Source organism: Dromiciops gliroides, chromosome 4 (genome assembly GCF_019393635.1).
Source record: "Dromiciops gliroides isolate mDroGli1 chromosome 4, mDroGli1.pri, whole genome shotgun sequence".
NCBI lineage: Eukaryota > Metazoa > Chordata > Mammalia > Microbiotheria > Microbiotheriidae > Dromiciops > Dromiciops gliroides.
The window spans coordinates 337444538-337466713 of NC_057864.1; the positions used below are offsets into that span (position 1 = coordinate 337444538).

At 37.6% G+C, this 22176-nt stretch overlaps 1 protein-coding gene across 2 annotated transcripts in view; it reads left to right on the plus strand.

The window, feature by feature from the left end:
- The window catches only part of LOC122754436 (sine oculis binding protein homolog), a 233796-nt gene that overhangs the window by 25308 nt on the left and 186312 nt on the right, over nt 1–22176 (plus strand). For both annotated transcript variants that reach the window (XM_044002848.1, XM_044002849.1), the window contains exons 2-3: nt 152–290; nt 3054–3239. In XM_044002848.1, coding sequence (XP_043858783.1) covers nt 152–290; nt 3054–3239 — 325 coding nt within the window. The remainder of the gene's footprint in view (nt 1–151; nt 291–3053; nt 3240–22176) is intronic.

Consider the following 22176-nt stretch of genomic DNA (forward strand, 5'->3'; position numbering starts at 1 on the left):
TTTTATACGTGACTTGAAAAACTAATGTGAGTCTGGAGGGGATGGGACAATGCTAGCAGTTCTTGGTATAGTGCAAATAGATTTCGATTTATACATTCTTTCGAAAATGATTATTGATTACCTAAATAAGCAGGCAATTCTTCTCTTTCAGAACTTTGCGGAAAACACCATGAATGAACTTCTTGGCTGGTATGGTTATGATAAGGTTGAATTGAAAGATGGCGAGGATATTGAATTCAGGAACTACCCTACAGATGGGGAGAGCCGGCAGCACATTTCTGTTCTCAAAGGTAATAACATTTAATGTTCCTTTGTTCATGCAAAGAAGGATGAACTATCTCAACCTGCCAGAATAGAGTTGCAATGGGACTCATGCTTTGTAGCCTATCTCAATGGCTGATTTAAATGTACATCTCCAACAGGGTTTTTCCATAAGTGGCATCCAATACAATATGAGAGTGCAATATCAAACAAATAGGAACTTACTATTATCTCTCCACCAACAGTAATATTATGGCAGAGCCAGAAAAAGTTTATATAGTCAAGATTTCATGGTTCTGCCAAAAAAAAAAAAAAAGCAATGAAAGGAGAAAATATTGCTTACTACTTTTGGAATACTGAGCCTTTTTACTATTAAAAAATCCTGGGACTAGGCAGCTAGGTGGCGCAGTGGATAAAGCACTGGCCTTGGATTCAGGAGTACCTGAGTTCAAATTCAGCCTCAGACACTTGACACTTAACTAGCTGTGTGACCCTGGGCAAGTCACTTAACCCTCATTGCCCTGCAAAAAAAACAACAAAAAAACCCCCAAAACCAAACCAAAACAAAACAAACAAAAAAAAATCCTGGGACTAAGGTTTTCTGTTAAGCAAAATGTCAGTGAGATCATCCAAAAATAAGTGAGAATCCAGATTACAGTGTAAATGGTAGGGTTTCTTTTTTGCTTCTTTCCTCCTACCCCCTTTCCCTCCAACATGGGAATACTAATAAGGAAAAATATTAGAAGTATGGGTTGTTGAGTTAGGCTCCAGTTGTGAATGACATTCCTAGATTTTGTGTTGTTCATGAAAATTAGGGATTTAGTTCTTTTCCAGTTCATTGCTGTCTTTGGATACTCTGGCCAGATTTGATAAATAGGGAATTGTAGCTAGGGTGAAAAGAAGAGGAATGCTACAGATTCAGAGTGTATCAAATTCCTTGATCTTCACTTATCCAACAAGGATTCTCTGCAGGCTGAGGTATAGAGGAGAAATAATGGCAGCTTTGCAAAGTACAATGGCCTGTCATGTGGTCCATATGAATGGTCAGCTGTATTTGGGGCCTCATTAAGGAAACCCACAACTATACAATTTTGGGTGTTGAAATGGGGACTAATGAATCCGAGATTCAAGAAGATTATCTAGGTAGAGATGAGAAAGATATGTATAAAATAATCCTCCCTCAAGACAAATAACAAAGAATAACCCACCACACTCTTTAGGGACATTCACAAAACATTTATGAAACTAATTGCATGTTGTTATTGATAATTTGATCGGCATTTGTATTCCACTGAAAATCCTGTCAGTATAAACTACCTTTTCAAATATTTTATTTCCAGTCTCCAAGGTAATACATTTCCTTCTTATATGACAACAAATAGAATGTAAATGAGCTGTCCTGCAGGCATGTGGAATCGAATGTACGTGACAAATTTTATATTCAGCTTGCTATGAAATTGTGTACATCATGTTATCTAGATAGCATCATCAATTTCTCTGTAAATAAAAAAGATGCAAGTCATGAGTTTATATTCCATAAACTAATAGTTCATGTAATATCTGACCTTGGTATTAATCTTTTCCTCTGAGAGAAGTAAGGGGTGAGTGCCTGGATTTGTTACTGATTTTTTTGTTTTAATGGATGAGCAGCTTATTTTTGTTATTTGATGTTTTTAGGGACTTCCTTATTTAAGAACTTGGATGCTTGCTCAGGTTAAGGTTACTAAATTCTATCCCTAAAATATCACTAAACCTATAAAATAAGCATCCTTTATTTCTTTTTTTTATATAATTTTGCCTGCTAGCTACGAATATGTTTTTGTGGAAATATGCAACATAGAAGGGGAAGAGTAGATTTGAAATTGGAGGACCTGAGTTTGAATCTTGGCTCTTGTCACAGTGATCTATGTGACCTTGAGCAAGTCATCTAACTAGTCTGGCTTTTAGTTTTTTTCATCTATACATGAAGTGGCTGAACTAGATGGCTTTTAAGGTCCCATTCAATTCTGAATCTCTAATCCTATGAGGCTTTTCCCTCCTTTCTAATCATTTACTTCCTGAGTTCTTTTAAAAAAATTCAATCAGGTCATTACATGGTGGTATTTAAAAAAACTAACATATTGAATATTATATGTATTTATAATTTTAATTTTGTTATTTTAAATCAACAAAAAATATTTACTTTCCTCTTATTGGAAAAAAAAAAACCGTCCCACCCCCTTGTAACGAATATATAATCAAGAACACAAATTTTCTCTTTGACCATTTCCAATAGAATGTTAAATCACATCTGCACTTGGAGTCCAACACCCCTCTGTCAAGAGGTCAGTAGCATGCTCATCATTTATCATCAGTCTTCTGGAATTGTGATAATCCAGTATTTGGAAAACAGCAAAACCTTGCTTAGATAGGCTAGTGTCATGTGAGAGATGTGCTACAAACACCACGATAGGGAGAATGGTTTGACTTTCAATAAACCTGAATTTGGGGTGTTCCAAGGAGGTTTTTTACAATATTAAATTAATCAGTTTTGATGTCAGAATAAAATGGCCAGCATGAAGCCAATTACAAAGGAGCCAGATGGAAATTTGTAGTGATGTGAGCAGAATTGTTCCCTGGAGTTTTGATAATGTCTTATTTTTTAAAGTCTGATAGAAAATACTAATTTTTATTAGAGTCTTCTGAATTGAGAAAATAACCAGAGAAAAAGTTTTAGTTCAACTAATTAGTGCCTTTTTGCCATACTGTATATATATTATATGTATGTATACATAATTTTTTTTATTTTACAGAAAATTCTTTGCCAAAGCCAAAATTATCCGAGGACAGTGTTATTTCACCATACAATATGAACACGGGCTATCCAGGGATTGCCACAGGAAATGGACTAACTGACTCACCAGCAGGGTCAAAAGATCATGGGAATGTACCCATTATTGTACCATTAATTCCACCACCTTTCATAAAGCCACCAGCAGGTAAATCTTCATTAGTGTTTAAGTATGACAGTGATTCATAGAAAATTATCCTGACTCTGCCATCTTATGAGTAAATTTTAAAATAGTCAATTAAGTCATGGGAAGGACTGTAATATTACTTGTGATGAATGTTGCACAAGGAAGATCTGTGAAACAGTTGTTGTTTTTTTTAAAGTATTAATGTTATATTTGATACTCCAAATCTGGAGGAGACTATAGGCACATGCATTTCATGGGCTTTCAAATCACAGAGGGCTTCTGATATTATTGGCTGCAAATGATCTATTTCCTTTTGTTAATGTAATGCTTTAAAAATGAACTGATTTTGAAACAGGATGTACAAAATATTTAGTTATGAGAAAGAACAAAATGGAGTTGAATTGGCCTCAGGGCAAGGAAGTATTTGCTCACTGGGGGCCTTTTGGGAATGTGCTGAGTCCAATTATTTCTCTGCATAAGGGAACGTATAGGATCTATTGATCTTGGGCCAGGATCTTTCTTTCCTTTAAATCAACCCAACGCTAGATCATGACATCTAGTGATCTACTTAATTCTTGGAAAGCACTTTTTAGACTGTTTGTTACTTTATGGTTTGTTTTCATTGTTTTAATAGAGATCTCTCCTATTCTCAGAAGCATGACATTTCTAGAAAATTCTAAACTGAAGTTAAATTCTTAAACTGAAGTTAAGTACTGGAATCGTAGACTTAGCATGATTATTCAGTCCTGCAAACTAGGTGGCAGACATGCTTTACAAAGAGAAATACCGTGCATTGGGGTTCTTAACCCTTTTTTCGTTTGTTTTATAGACCCCTTTTGGCAGCCTAGTGAAACCTATGACACTCTTCTCAGAATAATGTTTTAAAAATAAAATACATAAGATTTCAAAGGAAACCAATTATGTTGAAGTAAAAATGTATTTTTTCCCAATCCAAGTTCATGGATTCACTGAAATCTATAGACATACCCCTTCTAGGTCTGTGGTTAAGAATCCTTGCTCTATATGATAATGTGTATGGCATACTATAAATATTAGGACTAAGGTGAACTGTATTATTACTATCCTGGATACATTGGTGGCCTATTGTCCAATAAATACCAAGTTCATATGACAGTATTTATTTTTTTATGTCCTAACAGTGGTTATTATAATTTTACCAGAGAACTAAGGAATACAGTTAGTTGTTTGAATGAATTTCCCTAAATGACCAATACATGTATACATCCAAAATTTCAAGTATAGGTTATGGGTAGGTTTCCAATGTGTAATTTTTTTTTTCATTTCTTACACTATTGCCTCTGATAGATCCCAACAATAGATTCCTTGCTTGTTTGCATAGTATTTCATGTTAGTGTTAAGAGGTGTTTAGATACTGAGGATCACTTAAAGTATATACAATCGAGATCCATTTACTGGTCAAACTTAAAAAAAAATTATGCTTGTGTGACCATGAATAAGTAACTTAACCTGTCAGTGTCCTAGATAATTCTTTAAGACTCTGAGTTGCAGGTGAGTTGCTAATTTGCATGGGTGGAGGGAGTATTCACACCAGGAGTTCATATCATTGATGAAATAATAACAATATTTGATATTTATGTAATACAAAAGCACTTTATGTACATATGCCTCACAACAAACCTTTGAGGCAGATACCACTAGTCTTTCCATTTTATGGATGAAAAAACCAAGACTCACAGAGGTTTAGTCACTTACCCAGTGTCACCCAGCAAGGAAGTGTTGGAGGCAGATTTTGAACCCTGGTCTTTCTGATGTCAAGTCTACTCCTCAATCCTTTATGCTCTTTATCAAATCACAAGTCTGGAATTGTTAGGAATATTCGTTAAAAAAATAAAGTGATTTGCTCTTAAGATAACGTTTAATTCTTCTCTGCCCGTTTTCTCTATTGGCTGCTTGTTCAGGGATAGAATGGGGCCCAACTTTCCTTCCTAAGAGACCAAAAATATTTACTGTGAATAGGCCAAATAGAGGAGTATGGAGGAAGGAATGGTTAATTTTCTAAAACTGAAGCTTGTTTTTGAACATGTGTACAGTAGCTTAGGTGAGAGGCTCCAATAATAATAATTAAAAAAATCTTTTCCTCTTCTTTTCTTAGTCTCTAATCTCCTTCCCCATCCCTACCAACAAATATGCCCTACATAGGTTGTGCATAAAGAAAGCTATGCACCAAAATGCAAATTGATTGGCCTACAGTGTCTCACAGGAGCAAAAGGGAACTTAAAAATGAACTGAGTTGAGACACACTTGGGTGCAGTATGCCAGAGAATGTATTCCGGTGTTTCCAGCCTTGCAAACCGCTTGGAATCCAGGCACACAGCACCTATTTAACATCAGTTCATACAATGAATATGCAAAGGGAACGAGGCTTGTAATGGAGCCCAGGGATTCTGATAGGCTGGGAGAAACAGATTATCCCAACAGAAGTGTAGGGGTTTTTTTGTTTGTTTGTTTTTGTGGTTTTTTTTTTTTTTCTAAAAGCAGCATTCTATGGAACCTTAGATCCCCAACTTCTATGATTCTTAAAAGAAAAAGTATGGTCATGATAACTGTCTTTAAATATGCCCTTGTACCATCACTGTTAAACCCTGAACCTATACAGCCAAGGGCTAGGATGCTGGAGTAGGAAAAATGACGAAGACATTTTCCTTGACCTCAAAGAGTTTGAGAACCAATTGGCCCTTCAGCAGAAAACTTACTGAACCCAAAATAATGGGATTTGTATTTTAGTTTGGCTCATTCAGGGTCCCACATAGGAAAATTCCCACGATATCAGGCCAAGGAATCAAGCTCCCAGGGCTTAGTGGGTATATTCTGTCAGGATCTCTCAACAGAGCCTATTTTGAGTCATGGACCCATCTGGCACTTTGGTGAAGTCTATGGATCCCTTCTCAGAATGACATTTTAAAATGCAGAAAATACAACACATAGAATTACAGAGGAAACCAATTATATTGAAATAATTATCAAAAGCATTTTTTAAAAACCCACAAGTTCAAGCACTACATGTTAAAAATCCCTGTTCGATGTGATGTCAAAGTGCAGATTATAGCATTAGGGATAAGTAGGAAGTGAAATTTGGTGATTGGTTGACAAGGAGTCCCCACATATTTGTGATGTGCCAAGTATCCTGCTCTGGGTTTTCATGACCCTGTTGATTAGTTCTGTATTGCTGGGACTTGTTTCTTCATAAATGAAGTCTATTCTTTGAAACATAAAATTAATAAATTATCAGAAACCCCTTTCCAGTCCACACTAAGCAGGGCATGGTATAATAAATATATTAACTGATTAGGGGTGAGATGACCAAAAGCTGAATGTCCTAGCATTGACTATAAAAACCCAATTCCTAAAGAGCTGTACTAAGTTTAGAGACAAGAGACAAGATTATATCCTACCTCTGACATCTTAATTAATTGTGTTACCTTGGTCAAGTGACTTCATCTCTTTCAACCCTCAATCTACTTATCTGTAAAATGGGGATAATAATACTTGGCTTACCTACCTCATGGGGTTAAGAGAACCTTAAAATACTATAGAAATGTGGTCTATTCCTAGAATGATATAATATAAAATAATTATAACATATATGAGATAAAGTAATATATTATTATTATTATTAATTACATTTATTAGAGTCAGCAAGGTCTAATGAATAGAAAACTCATCTCAAAGTCAGGGTTCAAATTCAAGTTCCATTTCTGATCTCTTTCTATCTCTATCTCTATCTCATCTATCTCTATCTATAACCATATCTATATACTGGCTATATGATCCTGGGCAAGTCACTTAACTTCTCAGTGCTTTAGGCAACTTTCTAAGGCTTGCAGAGAAGGTTGCAGAGAAGTTTCACACTTGTATTGGTAGAGGTAATTTTCTTACCTGGGAGCTTCCTATACTGATGAAAATCATAGGTGTAGTCCCCTTTTGTTATTATTACCTTCCAAGGTAAGGAAAATTGGATGAAATGAATGTTTGGTCTTTTGGTCTTCTGGGAATACAATTATTGTACTGGAGTTTTATACACACACACACACACACACACACACACATATATATATATATATATATATATATATATATATATATATATATATATATAATTTTATTCCACCACAAGTTGACTCTGTGATGATGTTTTAACTAAGCTCACAATGTCTTCCTATGAAATTTCCATCTATAGTAGGAGGATAACAATGCCTATTGCAATATTTCCACACTCTCTGATGACTACATGTCTATGTCTACATGTCTATATCTGAAGGGTCTTTTTTTTTTGAAGGCCTGATCCTGTAGTGAACCAATGGGAGTCAAACACTAGCTGTATTATGAAGGGTGTGCTTCTCTTTTGAGATAAGCTATGACTTCTGGGGTGCCAGTGGGATTTATATGGGCAAAAATTCACTCCCTAGAATGTACTGTTTTTTGCTTTGGCTCAAATCCACTGCCTTTGGCAGACCATTGGCCCAGTGGCATAGTCATGATTGAGAACACACAGATATTATGTTCTCTCTGATTTTTATTCTACTTCATGCACAGCTGCATGCAGAAGGGTTGGATATTGGTCATTTTTGTGGCTGCAGAACAGATCCTCAGTCTGAATCCTGCCACCCCCTCTCCAATTCCTCCCCCCTCACTGCCTGGGCCACAGGGGAACTCCCTGCCCTTTTGTGGTTCTCACAAGTATTGACCCTATTTTAACCACATATGTTTATATCGCTCTTCTTATGCTAACTTTTTTCCTCCACTGAGAGCCAGAATTTGGCCCACAGTGTCAAATTTGTGACATCACAGTTATTACTATGGTAACAGACTTGTTATAAACACGAGATAATAGCCCTGATTTTGCAACCTTTCTTGAGTCAGTTGATGTCAGTAGCAGTTTTGCTGAAATTAAGATCACAGACCTTTTCATTAGGATCTAGTAAATGGACAAATGGAAGCATCCACAAGCAAATTTCCCTCATCAGACTAATAATCAAGATACAAGCACTGAAGCTCTGGCCAAGTATTTATTTTTATGCCAAATGTGTCTTCCCCCTTTCCCTATCCCCAAATTTGAAGACATAGGAAAATCCTGTTGTCTGGTAGATTCGAAAATAAAAAACTATAAAAAACTATAACTAGAAAGGAACAGAAAGTTCTTGAGGACAACCCCAGTGTGAATGGTCACATTTCACAATCTTCATTAGAATTTCATTATAACATTTTTTGCCATAGAGTAGGATTTGACATATGAATGGTCGGTCTTTATGGACCGACCACAAAGTGATTGAATTAGTTTAGCCTCAGAAGCTTTTGGGAGACAGTGTGGAATAGTGGGAAGAGCACTGGCTTTGGTGTTGGGGACCTGAATTCAAGTGTTGCCTATGTCACTCACTTGGACAAGTTGCTCAAACCCTCTGAGCCTCAATTCCGTCATCTGTAAAATGAGGGGATAGACTAGATGGTCTCTGGGGTCCCTAATAGCTCTATATTTATGATCTTAAAAGCAAAGGCTTGGATCTCTCAGACAGTTTTACAGTGATGGTCTAGTAAAACAAAATTCTCAATATTTTTATTTGAATTATGGATATGTTGAGAGTATAATTGCAAACAACAACAACAAACTAACCCAGCTGTCTCCTTGAGTAGTGATTTTTCACTTTTCAGAGATTTCACCTATATTTTTATTATGTGGAATCTTTTAAAGCTTTTTGAGCTTTAATCTGCAGTAAGACTTTTGGGATACTCTATATATGAATTCTTCTCACAACTGTGTGAGGTGGGGGTGAATTAGGGTGAATCGTAGAGGAAGAGAAAGTAGCTATTATTCCTATTTTCCAGAAAAGAAAACTGAGTATCAGAAAGGCCACACCGCTAGTGAGTGGCAGAGGGGAAAACCAGCATATCCCCCAACCCTGCCCACACCTTCCTCAGTCCTGACCGCTGTCCCCCCCTCCCTGGCCACTGTACCACCTTGCCTCTTTGTAATACTAAAAGGCATTACAAAAGATTCTCATTCTTGTTTTTCCTTGTGAGAAAGGTATAATAAAAATGATTTTTTTCTCACTGAAAGTTTCACTGAACCCTATTGAGGGAGGAGGGGAAAACCTTGTGTTTAGAAAAGTGAATTTTAAAAAATCTACGTCTTTTGACAGGTTTTACCAGAATACCCAGAGGCTTACAGCCTGACTATTCTGAATTCAGCCTCACTATAAATCTTTGACTACTTTATAACAAAATGAAATAGGAGAGCAGGAGAGCACATACTCTTACTGCCGAGGTTCTGGAAAGTTATGAATAAACTTTCTCTATCCCTTTCAAAGGATAGCTGACTTGATTTCCATTCTCAGGTTTGCAACCCTGTGTCACTGGAAAAGGAGGGACCATTCAGAGAGTGCAGCTATATGTTCCTATGAGAAGGGAGGAGAATATTGTCTCCTAGATCAGCTTAGTTACCTGCAGTCTTGCAATTTTTCGGAAAACAATGGATATTTTCCATCATCTGAGGTGGTTTGGTTTCATTGAGCTTTGCCAATTAGTTTTTTTTAGCTCATAGGCACAGAAACACGATACATTTTTTTTCCCAGGCAAATCCTAGAATTCTATGTGTGCGTTAAGAGTGGCCTCATGGGGTTCTGAGGAACCATTAGTTTAACACAGAAGATGGAAACAGTCACATGACCTACAAGGCTATGTGTACGTAGTTGAGCAACCCACAGCTAATGTGCACGTTGCTTTTTTGGCTTCTATAATTCTTATATGGAATTGCACAAGCAGGAAAGCAGGAATCAGAATGTGGTTTTCATTAGGATCATCATTTATTTCTTCTGTTATTCAATATTCTCAGGGCTTGCCCATGAATGATGGGTTCCAAAGAGCCATTGAGAAAATATGGGATTTACTTAGATACATAGTTTGCCATTTATTTAAATGTTCAAACTTTAAAGTATAATTATTAAATAAAATTATATAAATTTAAGAGGATTTGGATGACTTAATCTCAATGTACCAGATATATATTTTTAAGAAACGTACAGTAAATTACTTATTCACTGTACCGGGGAAGAGGGGGACAGGGAGGCCATGGTGGAGAGCAGGATTGGTGGTGGTTTGGAGTAAGCAAAACAGAATATCAATTAACCAATAAATAAATACAGAAATATTCCTTGACCACTTACTCTCTTCCTAGCACTGTGTTACATGCTGAATAAGATCAGAGTGAGAGAAGGGGCAGAGAAGTGTAAAACAGAGTTCTACAGTATGAAATTTAGCAGCATATAATCCAAAAGTTATTTTTAACTTGGCTTTAGACACTAACATCTGATTTTAGCTAATTTCAAGATCCATAAAGCAGTCCAGGAAAAACAAGATGTCTGGAGAAGGTCAGCCTCTTATTGAATAGTTGATGGTAATGAAGCTGATCTTTTAAAGATAAATGAGAACTGAAAGAGAGCTCTACTACATATCAGGAGACCTGGGATCAAATCCTGATTCTGACACTTGCTGCTGGTGGTATGATTGACTTTAGGGAAATTATTTTAGCATTCTGGGGTCACAGTTTCTTCAGTCTGCAACTTGTAGTGGGGATGGGGTGGGGGAATAGACTGAATGACTAGAACATCTTGAGATTCTGTCAATTATGAATACTGAAACATATAAGGGGGAAAGGACATTTAGAATTTAGAATTACAAAAGTTACCCAAACCAGGAAAAATACAAACCTTCAGCGGCCATGACAGTGATTTCAGGTGTACCTCAGTTTGTGTGATAGATGTGTTTCTGAAAAGTGTTTTCTAAGTTATAACAGAATTTGAGAGTAAGAAGAGACCTCGGTGGCTATCCAGTCAACCCATTTACCAAAGGAATACCCACTGAAGTATGTAGTCTTTTAGTCTTGGTTTGAAGGAGGTACAACCCGCCACCTATCAAGGCAACTCATTCCCCCATTGTGTGACTCTAACTGCTAGAAAATGTTTTCTTATTTCCAGTCCAAATGAGTCTCTTTTCAGCTTCTACCTTAGAGAAGTTGGATGAAGCAATTGATAGATGGCTGGTCCTGGAGTCAGGAAGACCCACGTTCAAATCCAGCCTCATAAACTTACTAGCTGTGTGACCCTGGGCAAGTCATTTAACCCTGTTTGCCACAGTTTTCTCATCTGTAGAAGGAAATGGAACACCACTCCAGTATCTTTTCTACGAAAACCCAAAATTGAGTTCACCAAGAGTTGGACACAACTGAAATGACTGAACAATAGCAACAATTTATAACCCATCGCTTCTAGTTTTGTCCTTTGGAGTCAAACAGGATAATCCTAATCTCTCCTCTCCATGATAGTCCTTCAAATACTTGAAGATAACTCTCAACATATCAAATCCTTTTAAATCCACCAGAGGTATTTGCTCTCTTAAGGACAGTGTGGTAGACTAAAAGGAGGAAGGCTTGCACTGATTATCAAGAGACCTCTTTGATTCTAGACTTAAATCTGCCATTAACTGGTTGTATATCCTTGAGTAAGCCACTTAAGCTCTCTAAACCTCAATACCCTCATCTGAAAAATTTTGGGATTTGCCTCTGAAGTCTATGAACACCAACCTTCTAATTTTGTGTCTTACAAATTACATATTTTTGTCCCTATGATTTGTTTAAAGTAAGGATCCCTACAGACTGTCATTCATTCATTAAACAAAAACTTGTTAAACATCCACTAGACCAGGTACTATAAGGGATATAGAAGGAAATAATTATACAAAACAGGTAATCATTCAATAATTGTTGATTGATTCACTGAATATTTCAGATATCAATGAATTCCATAGCTAGGTGTATGGTAATAATAGCTGCATAGTTAATGCTTTGCTTCATCATCATTATCATAATTATTAATACAAATATTTAGGGAGTTTTCCATAATGTTGAACTTAAATTTGCCTCTTTGTAACTTTTTTTTTTTTTTTAGTGAGGCAATTGGGGTTAAGTGACTTGCCCAGGGTCACACAGCTAGTAAGTGTTAAGTGTCTGAGGTCAGATTTGACCTCAGGTACTCCTGACTCCAGGGCTGGTGCTCTATCCACTGCGCCACCTAGCTGCCCCTCTTTTTTGTAACTTCTACTGCTCCTAGTTCTGACCTCTGGAATTAGCTTTCACAAGATAGTCTTCCAAAGACATCAAGACAATCTCAATCCTCCCTGATTTTTTCCTTTTTGTAGGAGTCTATCAGGCTAAACACCCCCAGTTCCTTAAAACTAATGCTCATATGTTCTGAGCTCAGTTACTGAGGTCCTGATTGCTTTTCACTAGATGTTCTTTATCTTCTCAACATCCTTTGTGATGCTTAGGGCTCAATGTGAAATTCCATCTGCGGTATGATCAAGACAAAGTACAGCACCACCAGCACTTTTCTAGTTTTGAATGTTATGCCTCTCGATATAGCCCAAGTTAGCATTAGCTTTCTTAGCTGCCATATCATACTGTCTGAGGTAAGGTTTGAATGAGAACAATCCTAATTTCAAGTCCATATTCCAAAGGACACTGCTTATTGAAGATGATTTTTTAAAATTCCTATTAACTGTTATATTTCAGTAACCTTTAATAAGTGACATCAGACAACAGTTAGTGCCTGGCAAATATAGAGAGATTAAGTGGAGAAAGAAGCTATATGAAGCATATGTTATTGTGTCCAGTCACACCGACCTTTTTAAAAAATAATATTTTATTTTTAAAAAACCAAAAGAATTTCCCCCAATTATGTGTAAAAACAATTTTAAACATTTGTCGGGTTTTTTAAAGTTTTGAGTTCCCCCACTGACCTTAGAAAAGAATAGCTGTTGTTAAAAATAATCCCCAACTTAAAAATAGGAAGTTATGGGAGACAGCAAGCAAGATGGTAATGAAAAAATCACTAGGCTTAGAATCAGAAGACCTGGGTTTAAAAGGATTTCAGAGCTAGTTGATATTTGAGAACCTCAGACACTTACTTACTGGCTGTATGACATTTGGCAAGTCATTTCATCTCTCTGTGTTTCAGTTTCTTCATCTACTAAATGGAGGGGGTAGGCTTGATGACCTCTCAGATTCTTTAGCTCTCAATCTACCACATACTGAGTGACCTTTGGCAAGTCATTGAAATTTCCTGAGCTTCTGGGGGGGCTGCTAGGTGGCAAATTGGATAAAGCACCAGCCCTGGATTCAGGAGGACCTGAGTTTAAATTTTAAATCTGGCCTCAGACACTTGATACTTACTAGCTGTATGACCCTGGGCAAGTCACTTGACCCTCATTGCACGGCAAAAAAAAAAAAAAAATTCCTGAGCCTAAGTTTCTTCTTCCGTAAAGTGGGGATATATAACACCTAGGGCAGCTAGATGGCTTAGTGGATAGACCACCAATCCTGGAGACAGGAGGATCTGAGTTCAAATATAGATTTAGACATTAGCTATGTGATGTTGGGCGAGTCACTCAACCTGTATTTGCCTCAGTTCTTATTTGTAAAATGGTGACACACTGGAGAAAGAAATGGAAAACCATTTCAAAATCTTTGCCAAGAAAACCCCATGGACTTTGTCTATGGGGTCATGTAGAGTCAGACGAGACAGATCAACTGAACAACAAACACCTAGGTAATCATAGGAGTTAGAACAGAAGAGACTTTAGAAATCATCTTGTGCAACTCCCTCATTTTATAGTGTCTCATGGAGTAAGTGAGAACACACATGTGAAAGCAATTTACAAACTAAGAGGTACTATATTGCATGAAACATTATTTAAACCACCAAGCTTAGGAATTTGGTGAAGAGTAGCTTTTCCTTTCTTATAACTAGTTTATCCATAGCCGGCTCAACTAGTGGAAAAAGAACTGCCTGGAAAGAGTTGTCGATCCCTCTTCCATTCTCCCTCCCCCAATGAAAGAAAAAAGGTGCTTCTTACCATGAGATGCATATGAAAATAAACTTTTATGATGGGGAACTATAAAGATTTGACTTGCTTTCTGAAACTACCTTGAGCAGTCCATAGAGATGAGGAAAGTTTATGAAAACCCCACAACAGCAGCACTGTTTTTGTAATTCATTAGGAACAGAGAAAGACTGAGAGAGAGAAAATCATTTTAACTTGTGAATTATTTGAACAAAAGTGGTTTTATGAGTAAAGAAAGTTTTTATGAGTTTTGTGAGGAATCTTCTGCTTAGCTCATCTGTCTTCCCTCTTTATAATACTCCTCAAATCTCAGTCCCCTCTTCCCAAATATAATTCTACTTTACCTAAAGTTCTTAACTCAAAGATATCCAAATAAGTGATGCAAAAGTTGCACCGGTCTTACAAGATAGAGTAGGCAGTTGTCGATATCGTGTGATTTGAGGGGCCTCTTCCTTCCCTCTTTCCACCTTCCCTACCAAATCTCTCTGATCTGTCATCTGTCTGTGAGGCAATGTACCATACTGAATACATTTACGTGTAATACAATATTTGCAATAAGGAAGACCTTCAATTTAGTTTGACAAACAATTTACTGCCTATTGTGTGTAAGATGCTACAATAGACTCTAAGGATACAAAGAAAAAACCAAGACAGTCTTGCCTTCAAAGAGCTTACATTCTATAGGAAGATACTACACACACACACACATATATATATATAGCTAAGTAGAGACAAAGAGTATATAAAGTTTGTCATACAACTAATTTCAGGAGGGAGAGGGTACTAACAATTGGTGGTAGTTGGGAAGGATCAGGAAAAACCTCCAAAAAAGTTGGCATCTACTCTGTGTTTTGAAGGAAGCTAGAGATGATAAGAGGTGGAGGTGGGGTGGGAGTACATTACATATCTGATGGACACTTAAGCAAAGGCATGGAGGCAGTAGATGGAATGATTATGTATGGGGAACAACTAAATAGATAGTTTGACTGGAACAGAAGGCATGGGAAAGGGAGTAGTATGAAATATGACTGGAAAGGTAAGTGGAGGCTGTCTTGGATAAGATTTTTATTTTTGCAGGGCAATGAGGGCCAAGCAACTTGCCCAGGGTCACACAGCCAGCAAGTGTCAAGTGTCTGAGGCTGGACCTGAACCCAGGTCCTCCTTAATCCAGGGTCAGTGCCCCATCATCCACTGTGCCACCCAGCTGCCCCTGTATAAGATTTTTCTTTTCTTTTCTTTTCTTTTTTTGGCCAAGCAATGGGGGTTAAGTGATTTGCCCAAGGTCACACAGCTAGTAAGTGTCAAGTCTTTGAGGCCGGATTTGAACTAGGGTCCTCTTGAATCCGGGACCGGTGCTTTATCCACTAAGCCATCTAGCTGCCCCTGTATAAGATTTTAATGCTAAAATGAGGAGTTTACATTTTTCCCTAGATCAGTAGGGAGATACTGAAGATATTTGAATATGAGTGCGACATGATCATATATTTGTTTTAGTGATATCATTTTGGTAGCTGTGTGGAGGATGTATAGGAGAGGGAAGAGCTTGTAAGGAGGGAGATAGGCAGGTGACTTGGAGGAAGTCCATGAAAAGAGAATGAAGGCTTGAACTGAAGCATTAGCTCTGTGAATAAAGGTAAGGGGATGGCTGTGAAAAGTGTGGATGTAGAAACAAGAAGACTTAGAAAATGAGTGGATATGATGAGTGAGGGAGAAAAAAGAATCAAAGATGTCTCTAAGGTTATCAACTTAGATCACTGGAAGGATGGTGGTGGCTTCAACAGAAATCATGATATTTGAGGAAGGATGATTATATGGGAAAAGATAATGAATTCTATTTTACATTTGTTAATTTTTAAGGTCTTTGGAGCATAGATTTAGATCTTGGTGAAGGCATCTTGCCCAACCTCTCCATTTTATATAAAAGGAAACTGAGGTTCAGAGAGGTTAAGTTATTTGCCAGCTGGTTATGTCAGAGAAAGGATCTGAACCCACATCTTACTGACTGTAAGTCTAGAGGGGACAACCAAATGGAGATTATGATAAGGAGTTGGCAAAGTGGGACAGGACTGCAAAAGAGAGATAGATTTGGGAATTATCAACACAGATATGATAATTTCACACATTAGAGTTGATGAAATCACATAGAAAGAGTAAAATGAAAGAAAGAACCGAGGATGGCCTAAGATGAGGGCCCTGGGGAATGACAAGACTTAATGAGCTATAGATTAGGTTTAAGTATTGCCTTGCATCTATTACCAGTGTGATCATGAACAATTTACTTAATCTCCCTGAGCCTCAGTTTTCTCATCTTAAAAACGGGATAATAGTAACTACTTCCCAGGATTCTTGGGCGGCTCAAGTGAAATAATAATGTATGTAAAATGCTTTGCAAACTTTAAAGCACTATATAAATGTCTCATAGTACAATGTGGCTCTGGAGGCCGAAGACCTGTGTTCAAAGAGTTGGGAACGTCTTATACCTACTGCTTTTGTGCTTTTGGTATTTGAACCAGGTAACCTTTGATAGTCCTTCCTGTTCTTCATCAGTGATCCTATGATTATATAAGTAAGAATATTACGTTCAAATAAAGGACTTTTGTGATTAGCTGCCTGATACTAAGGTGAATGAAGAAGGCCAAAGTTATCAAGGATATATATTGAATAAAGGTGCAGCAACTCAGGGATGTTCTAGTCTTGGTGGATGACTCCTCTTATTGGAATTCTTAGAATCATCCTGAAAGTACCTCTACCATCAGTAGCCAGGAGTTTTTACCAAGCTCCTTTCCCTTTCAGGATCAACATTTCTCATAATGCATTTCTATTTTCTTATTATCTTAAACAGAATCAAAGGGCTGCAATTTGACTTCAATAACATGATCAACTAGCAAAATGGTCTTATTTATGATCCTATAATCCTCTGAGCCAGTTATTATCTATGTCTGAAATGATACCATTAGAGCTATTCCCTTGGGTTAAAGGTATTGTCCCTTATTGCAATTCAAGTGAGATATAACACAATAAATTATATTGGTTGTTCATGCTTTGGTGTGAACTAATTTATTGCCTCCTTGCTCAATAGGAGAGCCCAACTTGAGAGTATGTTTGAAACAGTGAACAAGAAGGTATTTTGGTGGTATTTTAAGGCACAAAATCAGAGAAAGGCTTGGAAAGGGGAAGAGTAGCAATGCACTATGGATAAGTCCATTCTTGACAGTTTTTACAGAGTTGTTGTGAGCTTTGTAGGGTTGCTGTGAGGACCAAAAAAAAAATGTATATAAAGTGCTTTGTAATTCTTAAAGGTCTCTATATAAATTATTATTTCTCAATGGTTGACCCTGAACTTAAAATATAGCCCAATCTTCAACTTATGAAAAGGTTATATCTAAAAAATTCATTTGTAAATAAGTCAGTTGTTTGGAATTTGGAGTATATTTTTCCATAGAAATAATGTTGTAACTGGGGGTTAGTGTCCTAGGCCACCTCTATGATGTTCATTTCATAATGTACCTGAACTATAGTTCTAGTAGTCTTAGACTGAGTTATTAGTCTTGGGAGCAGGAGGTTGCATATTGAGAGAGGAACAAAGAGGGAAAGAAAAAATAATTATACTCTTTTTCTGGGTATAGGATTAGCTCCAGGCAAAATTTTGATGCAAGTGAAATTTATCGTTAGGACTGTATTTTGCTCTTTTTACCTCACAGTTTCCTTCTCTCTAAGCACTGAGACTCTAGGTCTCTCATTGGTACTAACCTAATCCTACAGCATCTCATCCAGGCTTGCCTTGCTTCCCTAAAGTGCCTTCCCATTAGATTGTAAGCTTCTTGAGGACAGGGACTGTCCTTTTGTCTTTCTTTGTATCACCAGAGTAGCTGGCATATAGAGTAATGCTTGATAAATGCTTATTGACCAATCAACTCTTCTACAAAATCACTCATATTTTTATAGTGCTTTACTTATATCACCCCTATTGAACTTCACCACCATCCTCTGAGGTAGCTGATAAAATTCTCTCCTTTTTGCAAAAAAAAAAAAAAAGGAAATTGAAGTTCAAAGATGTTAAGTGAATTATTCATGCATGGTTACATGGGTTCATACAAATGTATCAGAGGCTGGATTCAAACACAGATCTTTCTAATTACACATCCAATAGTTTTTCCCACTATGTCTTTCTCCCAGTGTTCCATGCCCCCAAATTTCCTATCTCACTTTCTCCCAATTAAATTTCCTGTTCCCTGAGTGTGGATGACCTAAGCTCGGAGAAACAGAATCTGATTGCGCTAATTTACAGTAAAGTGTGAATGACATAGCTTTTGACACTCCTAAATTCATTTGCATTTTAAAAAGAGTAGGCTTAAATACTCAAATGAATTTCTAACTGATGGAATTTCAGGCAGTTTAAGTTATTCCTGCTTTTTATAGCTTTTTTTCCTTTTTCCACTTATGAACTCAGAAATGCTTTGAAAGCTTAATTTTTTTTTTTTTTATCAGAACAAGTCTCAAAATCAAGGCCTCTAGAATTGGAGGGAGAAGCCGGGGCAGAAACAGTGGTTGCTGTTTGCAGTTATGGGCCATTTGTATGGTCAGTTGTTTTAGAGTTATGGATAGTCTGAACTGGAGGGAGAAAAAGGAAAAGATGCCTCCTCAACACATTTTCCAATTCCGTTTATTTGGGTTATACATTTACAATCATAGAAATTTAGAGCTCAAAGCAACCTTATTGATAATCTAATTATTTTATTTTTGCAAACAAAAAACTGAGGCACAAGAAGTGATTTGCCCAAATTTGCACTGGTAACAAAAAACAAAAAGAAGACTAGAACGCAAGTTTCTTGATTTTGGCTATCTGGTCTACCAGCCGATAATTAAAAAAAAAAATATATATATATGTATATATTTCTAGCTGGTATCCTATCTGACCATCATTTGACTGCCCCATTTCCTGTAGTCCCTAAAAATGATCTCGAACTTCGAAGCTGCTTGTAGGGCAGAACACAGATAAGACAGGATCTTCAGTCTGCCCTGAAAGATTACCAAGGGGTTAAGGTGGTAATGCACATAACATGGAATATGGTGGATATTTAATAAATATTGATTGAATGAATATTTAAATGGATGAATGGGAATAGAAAGAACAGGAGTATTCCTTACTTTTGTAAGAATTTCCATCTCTGGGGGGCAGCTGGGTGGCGCAGTAGATGGAGTGCCGGCCCTGGATTCAGGAGTACCTGAGTTCGGATCCGGCCTCAGACACTTGACACTTGCTGGCTGTGTGGCCCTGGGCAGGTCACTTAACCCCCATTGCCCTGCAAAAAAAAAAAAAAAAAAAAAGAATTTCCATCTCTGGAATTAATCCAGACTTTCCAGAAATTAAATGCCACATTAAGAAATTAATATACTTACTAGCTGTGTGACCCTGGGCAAGTCACTTAACCCTCATTGCCCCACACGCAAAAAAGAAATTAATAAATCACTGGCCTAAAGCAGATGGGAATAGATACACTGGGAGGTACTATTGACTTTGAATGCAGTCCTTGTCTCATCTTCCTAACCTCTAGTTTTATTAGACATTTGGAACAGTAGAGCATTGGCTCTTAGGGTATGTGAGTAGAGAAGAAGAAAACAGGATTTCCTTTTTTCTGCCTGTCTTTATGCTTCTAGTTTTCCTTTTCCCACCTTTCTTCTATTTACTTTCACACTTCTCTTTTCTTCAAAGATAGTTTGTTCAGATTAGGTTTTAGACAAAGATGACAACCTTGGTTTGCTAAACTATGGCATATTTGCAACCTTCTTGCTCCATACACACTAGATCAGGGATCCTTAACCTTTTTTTTTTTTTTATCATAGACCCCTTAGGCAGTCTGGTGAGTTCATGGACTTCTCAGAATAATGCTTTTAAGTGCATTATAATAAAATACACAGGATTGCAAAGGAAACCAATTATACTGAAGTAGAATTATCAATTTTTTGGGGGGGGGGCGGGGCAATGAGGGTTAAGTGACTTGCCCAGGGTCACACAGCTAGCAAGTGTCAGGTGTCTGAGGCCGGACTTGAACTCAGGTCCTCCTGAATCAAGGGCTGGTGCTTTATCCACTGGGCCACCTAGCTGCCCCTGAATTATCAACTTAAAAAAATGTTTATAGACCCCAAGTTAATGACCCTTGCCCTAAAGAAAGGTCCTCAGTGTGAGATCTTTTGAGGTTCTTGCCAGTTCAGGTGCTGAAGGCAATTGATTGCTTGTCAAAAATTATAGGATTTAAAGAGAGATGTTAGATCTTGGACCTCCTTGTGATGACAGTCTGTGGGTGGGGTTAGACCTTGAGATAATTTACTTGAACTTGGTGCCAAGTGCTTAGTTATCAAAATTTCCTTAAAAAAAAAGTTGAAATGGAACTGTATTTGACTCTTGAGTAAACTGTTCTCCAACCTCTTGAGTCCAATCGGATAATTATGCTGGAGTAAAAGTCTAAATTCATAAGGCATTCATCAATTCATGAACATTTATTAAGCACTTCTTCTGTTTAAAGCTCTGTCCCAGGGGAAACACAAAGTTCAGATTAGAAACAAACCATGTCCTGGTGGAACTTACGCTCTGATAGTATTAACAGTCTTTGGGGGCAGCTAGGTGGTGAAGTGGATAAAGCACTGGCCTTGGATTCAAGAGGACCTGAGTTCAAATCCAGCCTCAGACATTTGACACTAGCTGTGTGACCCTGGGCAAGTCACTTAACCTTCATTGCCCTGCCCCCCCCCCCGCAAAAAAAAAAACACACCACAAAGAGAAAAAAAAAGTCTTCAATTGCTCTGTTTTCTTTACAGCTGTGGTTTTGTTTTGTTTTTCTAGATGGAACTATACAAATATATCCTCTTCTGTTCCTTTATCATGGATTCCAGCAGGGGTGGGGGAGGGGCTGTATTTTTACATCTCCTTCATTTCTTCTATCTATTGTGTAGCTCAGGGAAAGGTGTTTTTAAACAAGGAATTGAACCAGCATCATTCTCTTGGTAGGACCAGTAGGACCTGGAACTGTCCTGTGGAGCAGGACCAGAATGAGAGTGATGATTGGGTAGTCAGAATTGAATAGGCTAGCTCTCATTCTCACTAGGTTCCTGTAGGATATTCTCTAATCAAAAAGGCAGGGAGGTACCTGATTGGGGTCATACCAGGGCAGTGCATACTAGTAGTGGGTGTGAGGCTGTCATCCTTTATCCCCAGAAAGACAATGACCACAAGGAGGGGATGTGGGTGAATATAGGTGAATTCTGATGACCCCTAGTGGGACTCTTGGATCCAGACTGAGATCCTAAGGAATGAACCCAAAATTCTAATGACCATCAATCAAAATGGACTTGCTTTCAATTCCTGATTGTGATCAATGACTAATGTCTTATCTGGGGTTTTTCCTTCGTCCACTAGGCTGGAATGATATTTTTTCTTAGTTATTGTCTGGCTTTGTAGGTTTTTAGATAATTGGAAATAATCTCGTCCTTTCCATGGCTAGGAATAATTTTGGTCACTCAATGTAATTGATGTTTTTCTTGGGACATAGAAATAGTTCATCCTCTTAAGGTGGAATGAGCTCTGGATTTAAAAGTACTGGGTTCAAACCCAACATAGGACATTTACTAGATTTCTGATTCTAGGAAACTGAGGTCCAGAGATATGCAGTGATTTACCAAAGGTTATGCAGACAGAAAATAGAAAACATGGGCTTCTAGCCCAGGTCCTCTGACTCCCAGTTCAATATATTTGTCTCAATATCAATGCTACGCAGTGATGAGAGACTCTACTTGAACTAATGCTTTTTAAATTTTGTGTGTGTGTGTGTGTATGTGTAGCAATGGGGGTTGAGTGACTTGCCCAGGGTCACACAGCTAGTGTCAAGTGTCTGAGGTCAGATTTGAACTCAGGTCTTCCTGAATCCAGGGCCAGTGCTTTATCCACTGTGCCACCTAGCTGCCCCTGAACTAATGATTTTTTAAAAAGTTTCTTAGGTATATTCAGGGCAGGGGTGGTGGTGGTTTTGTC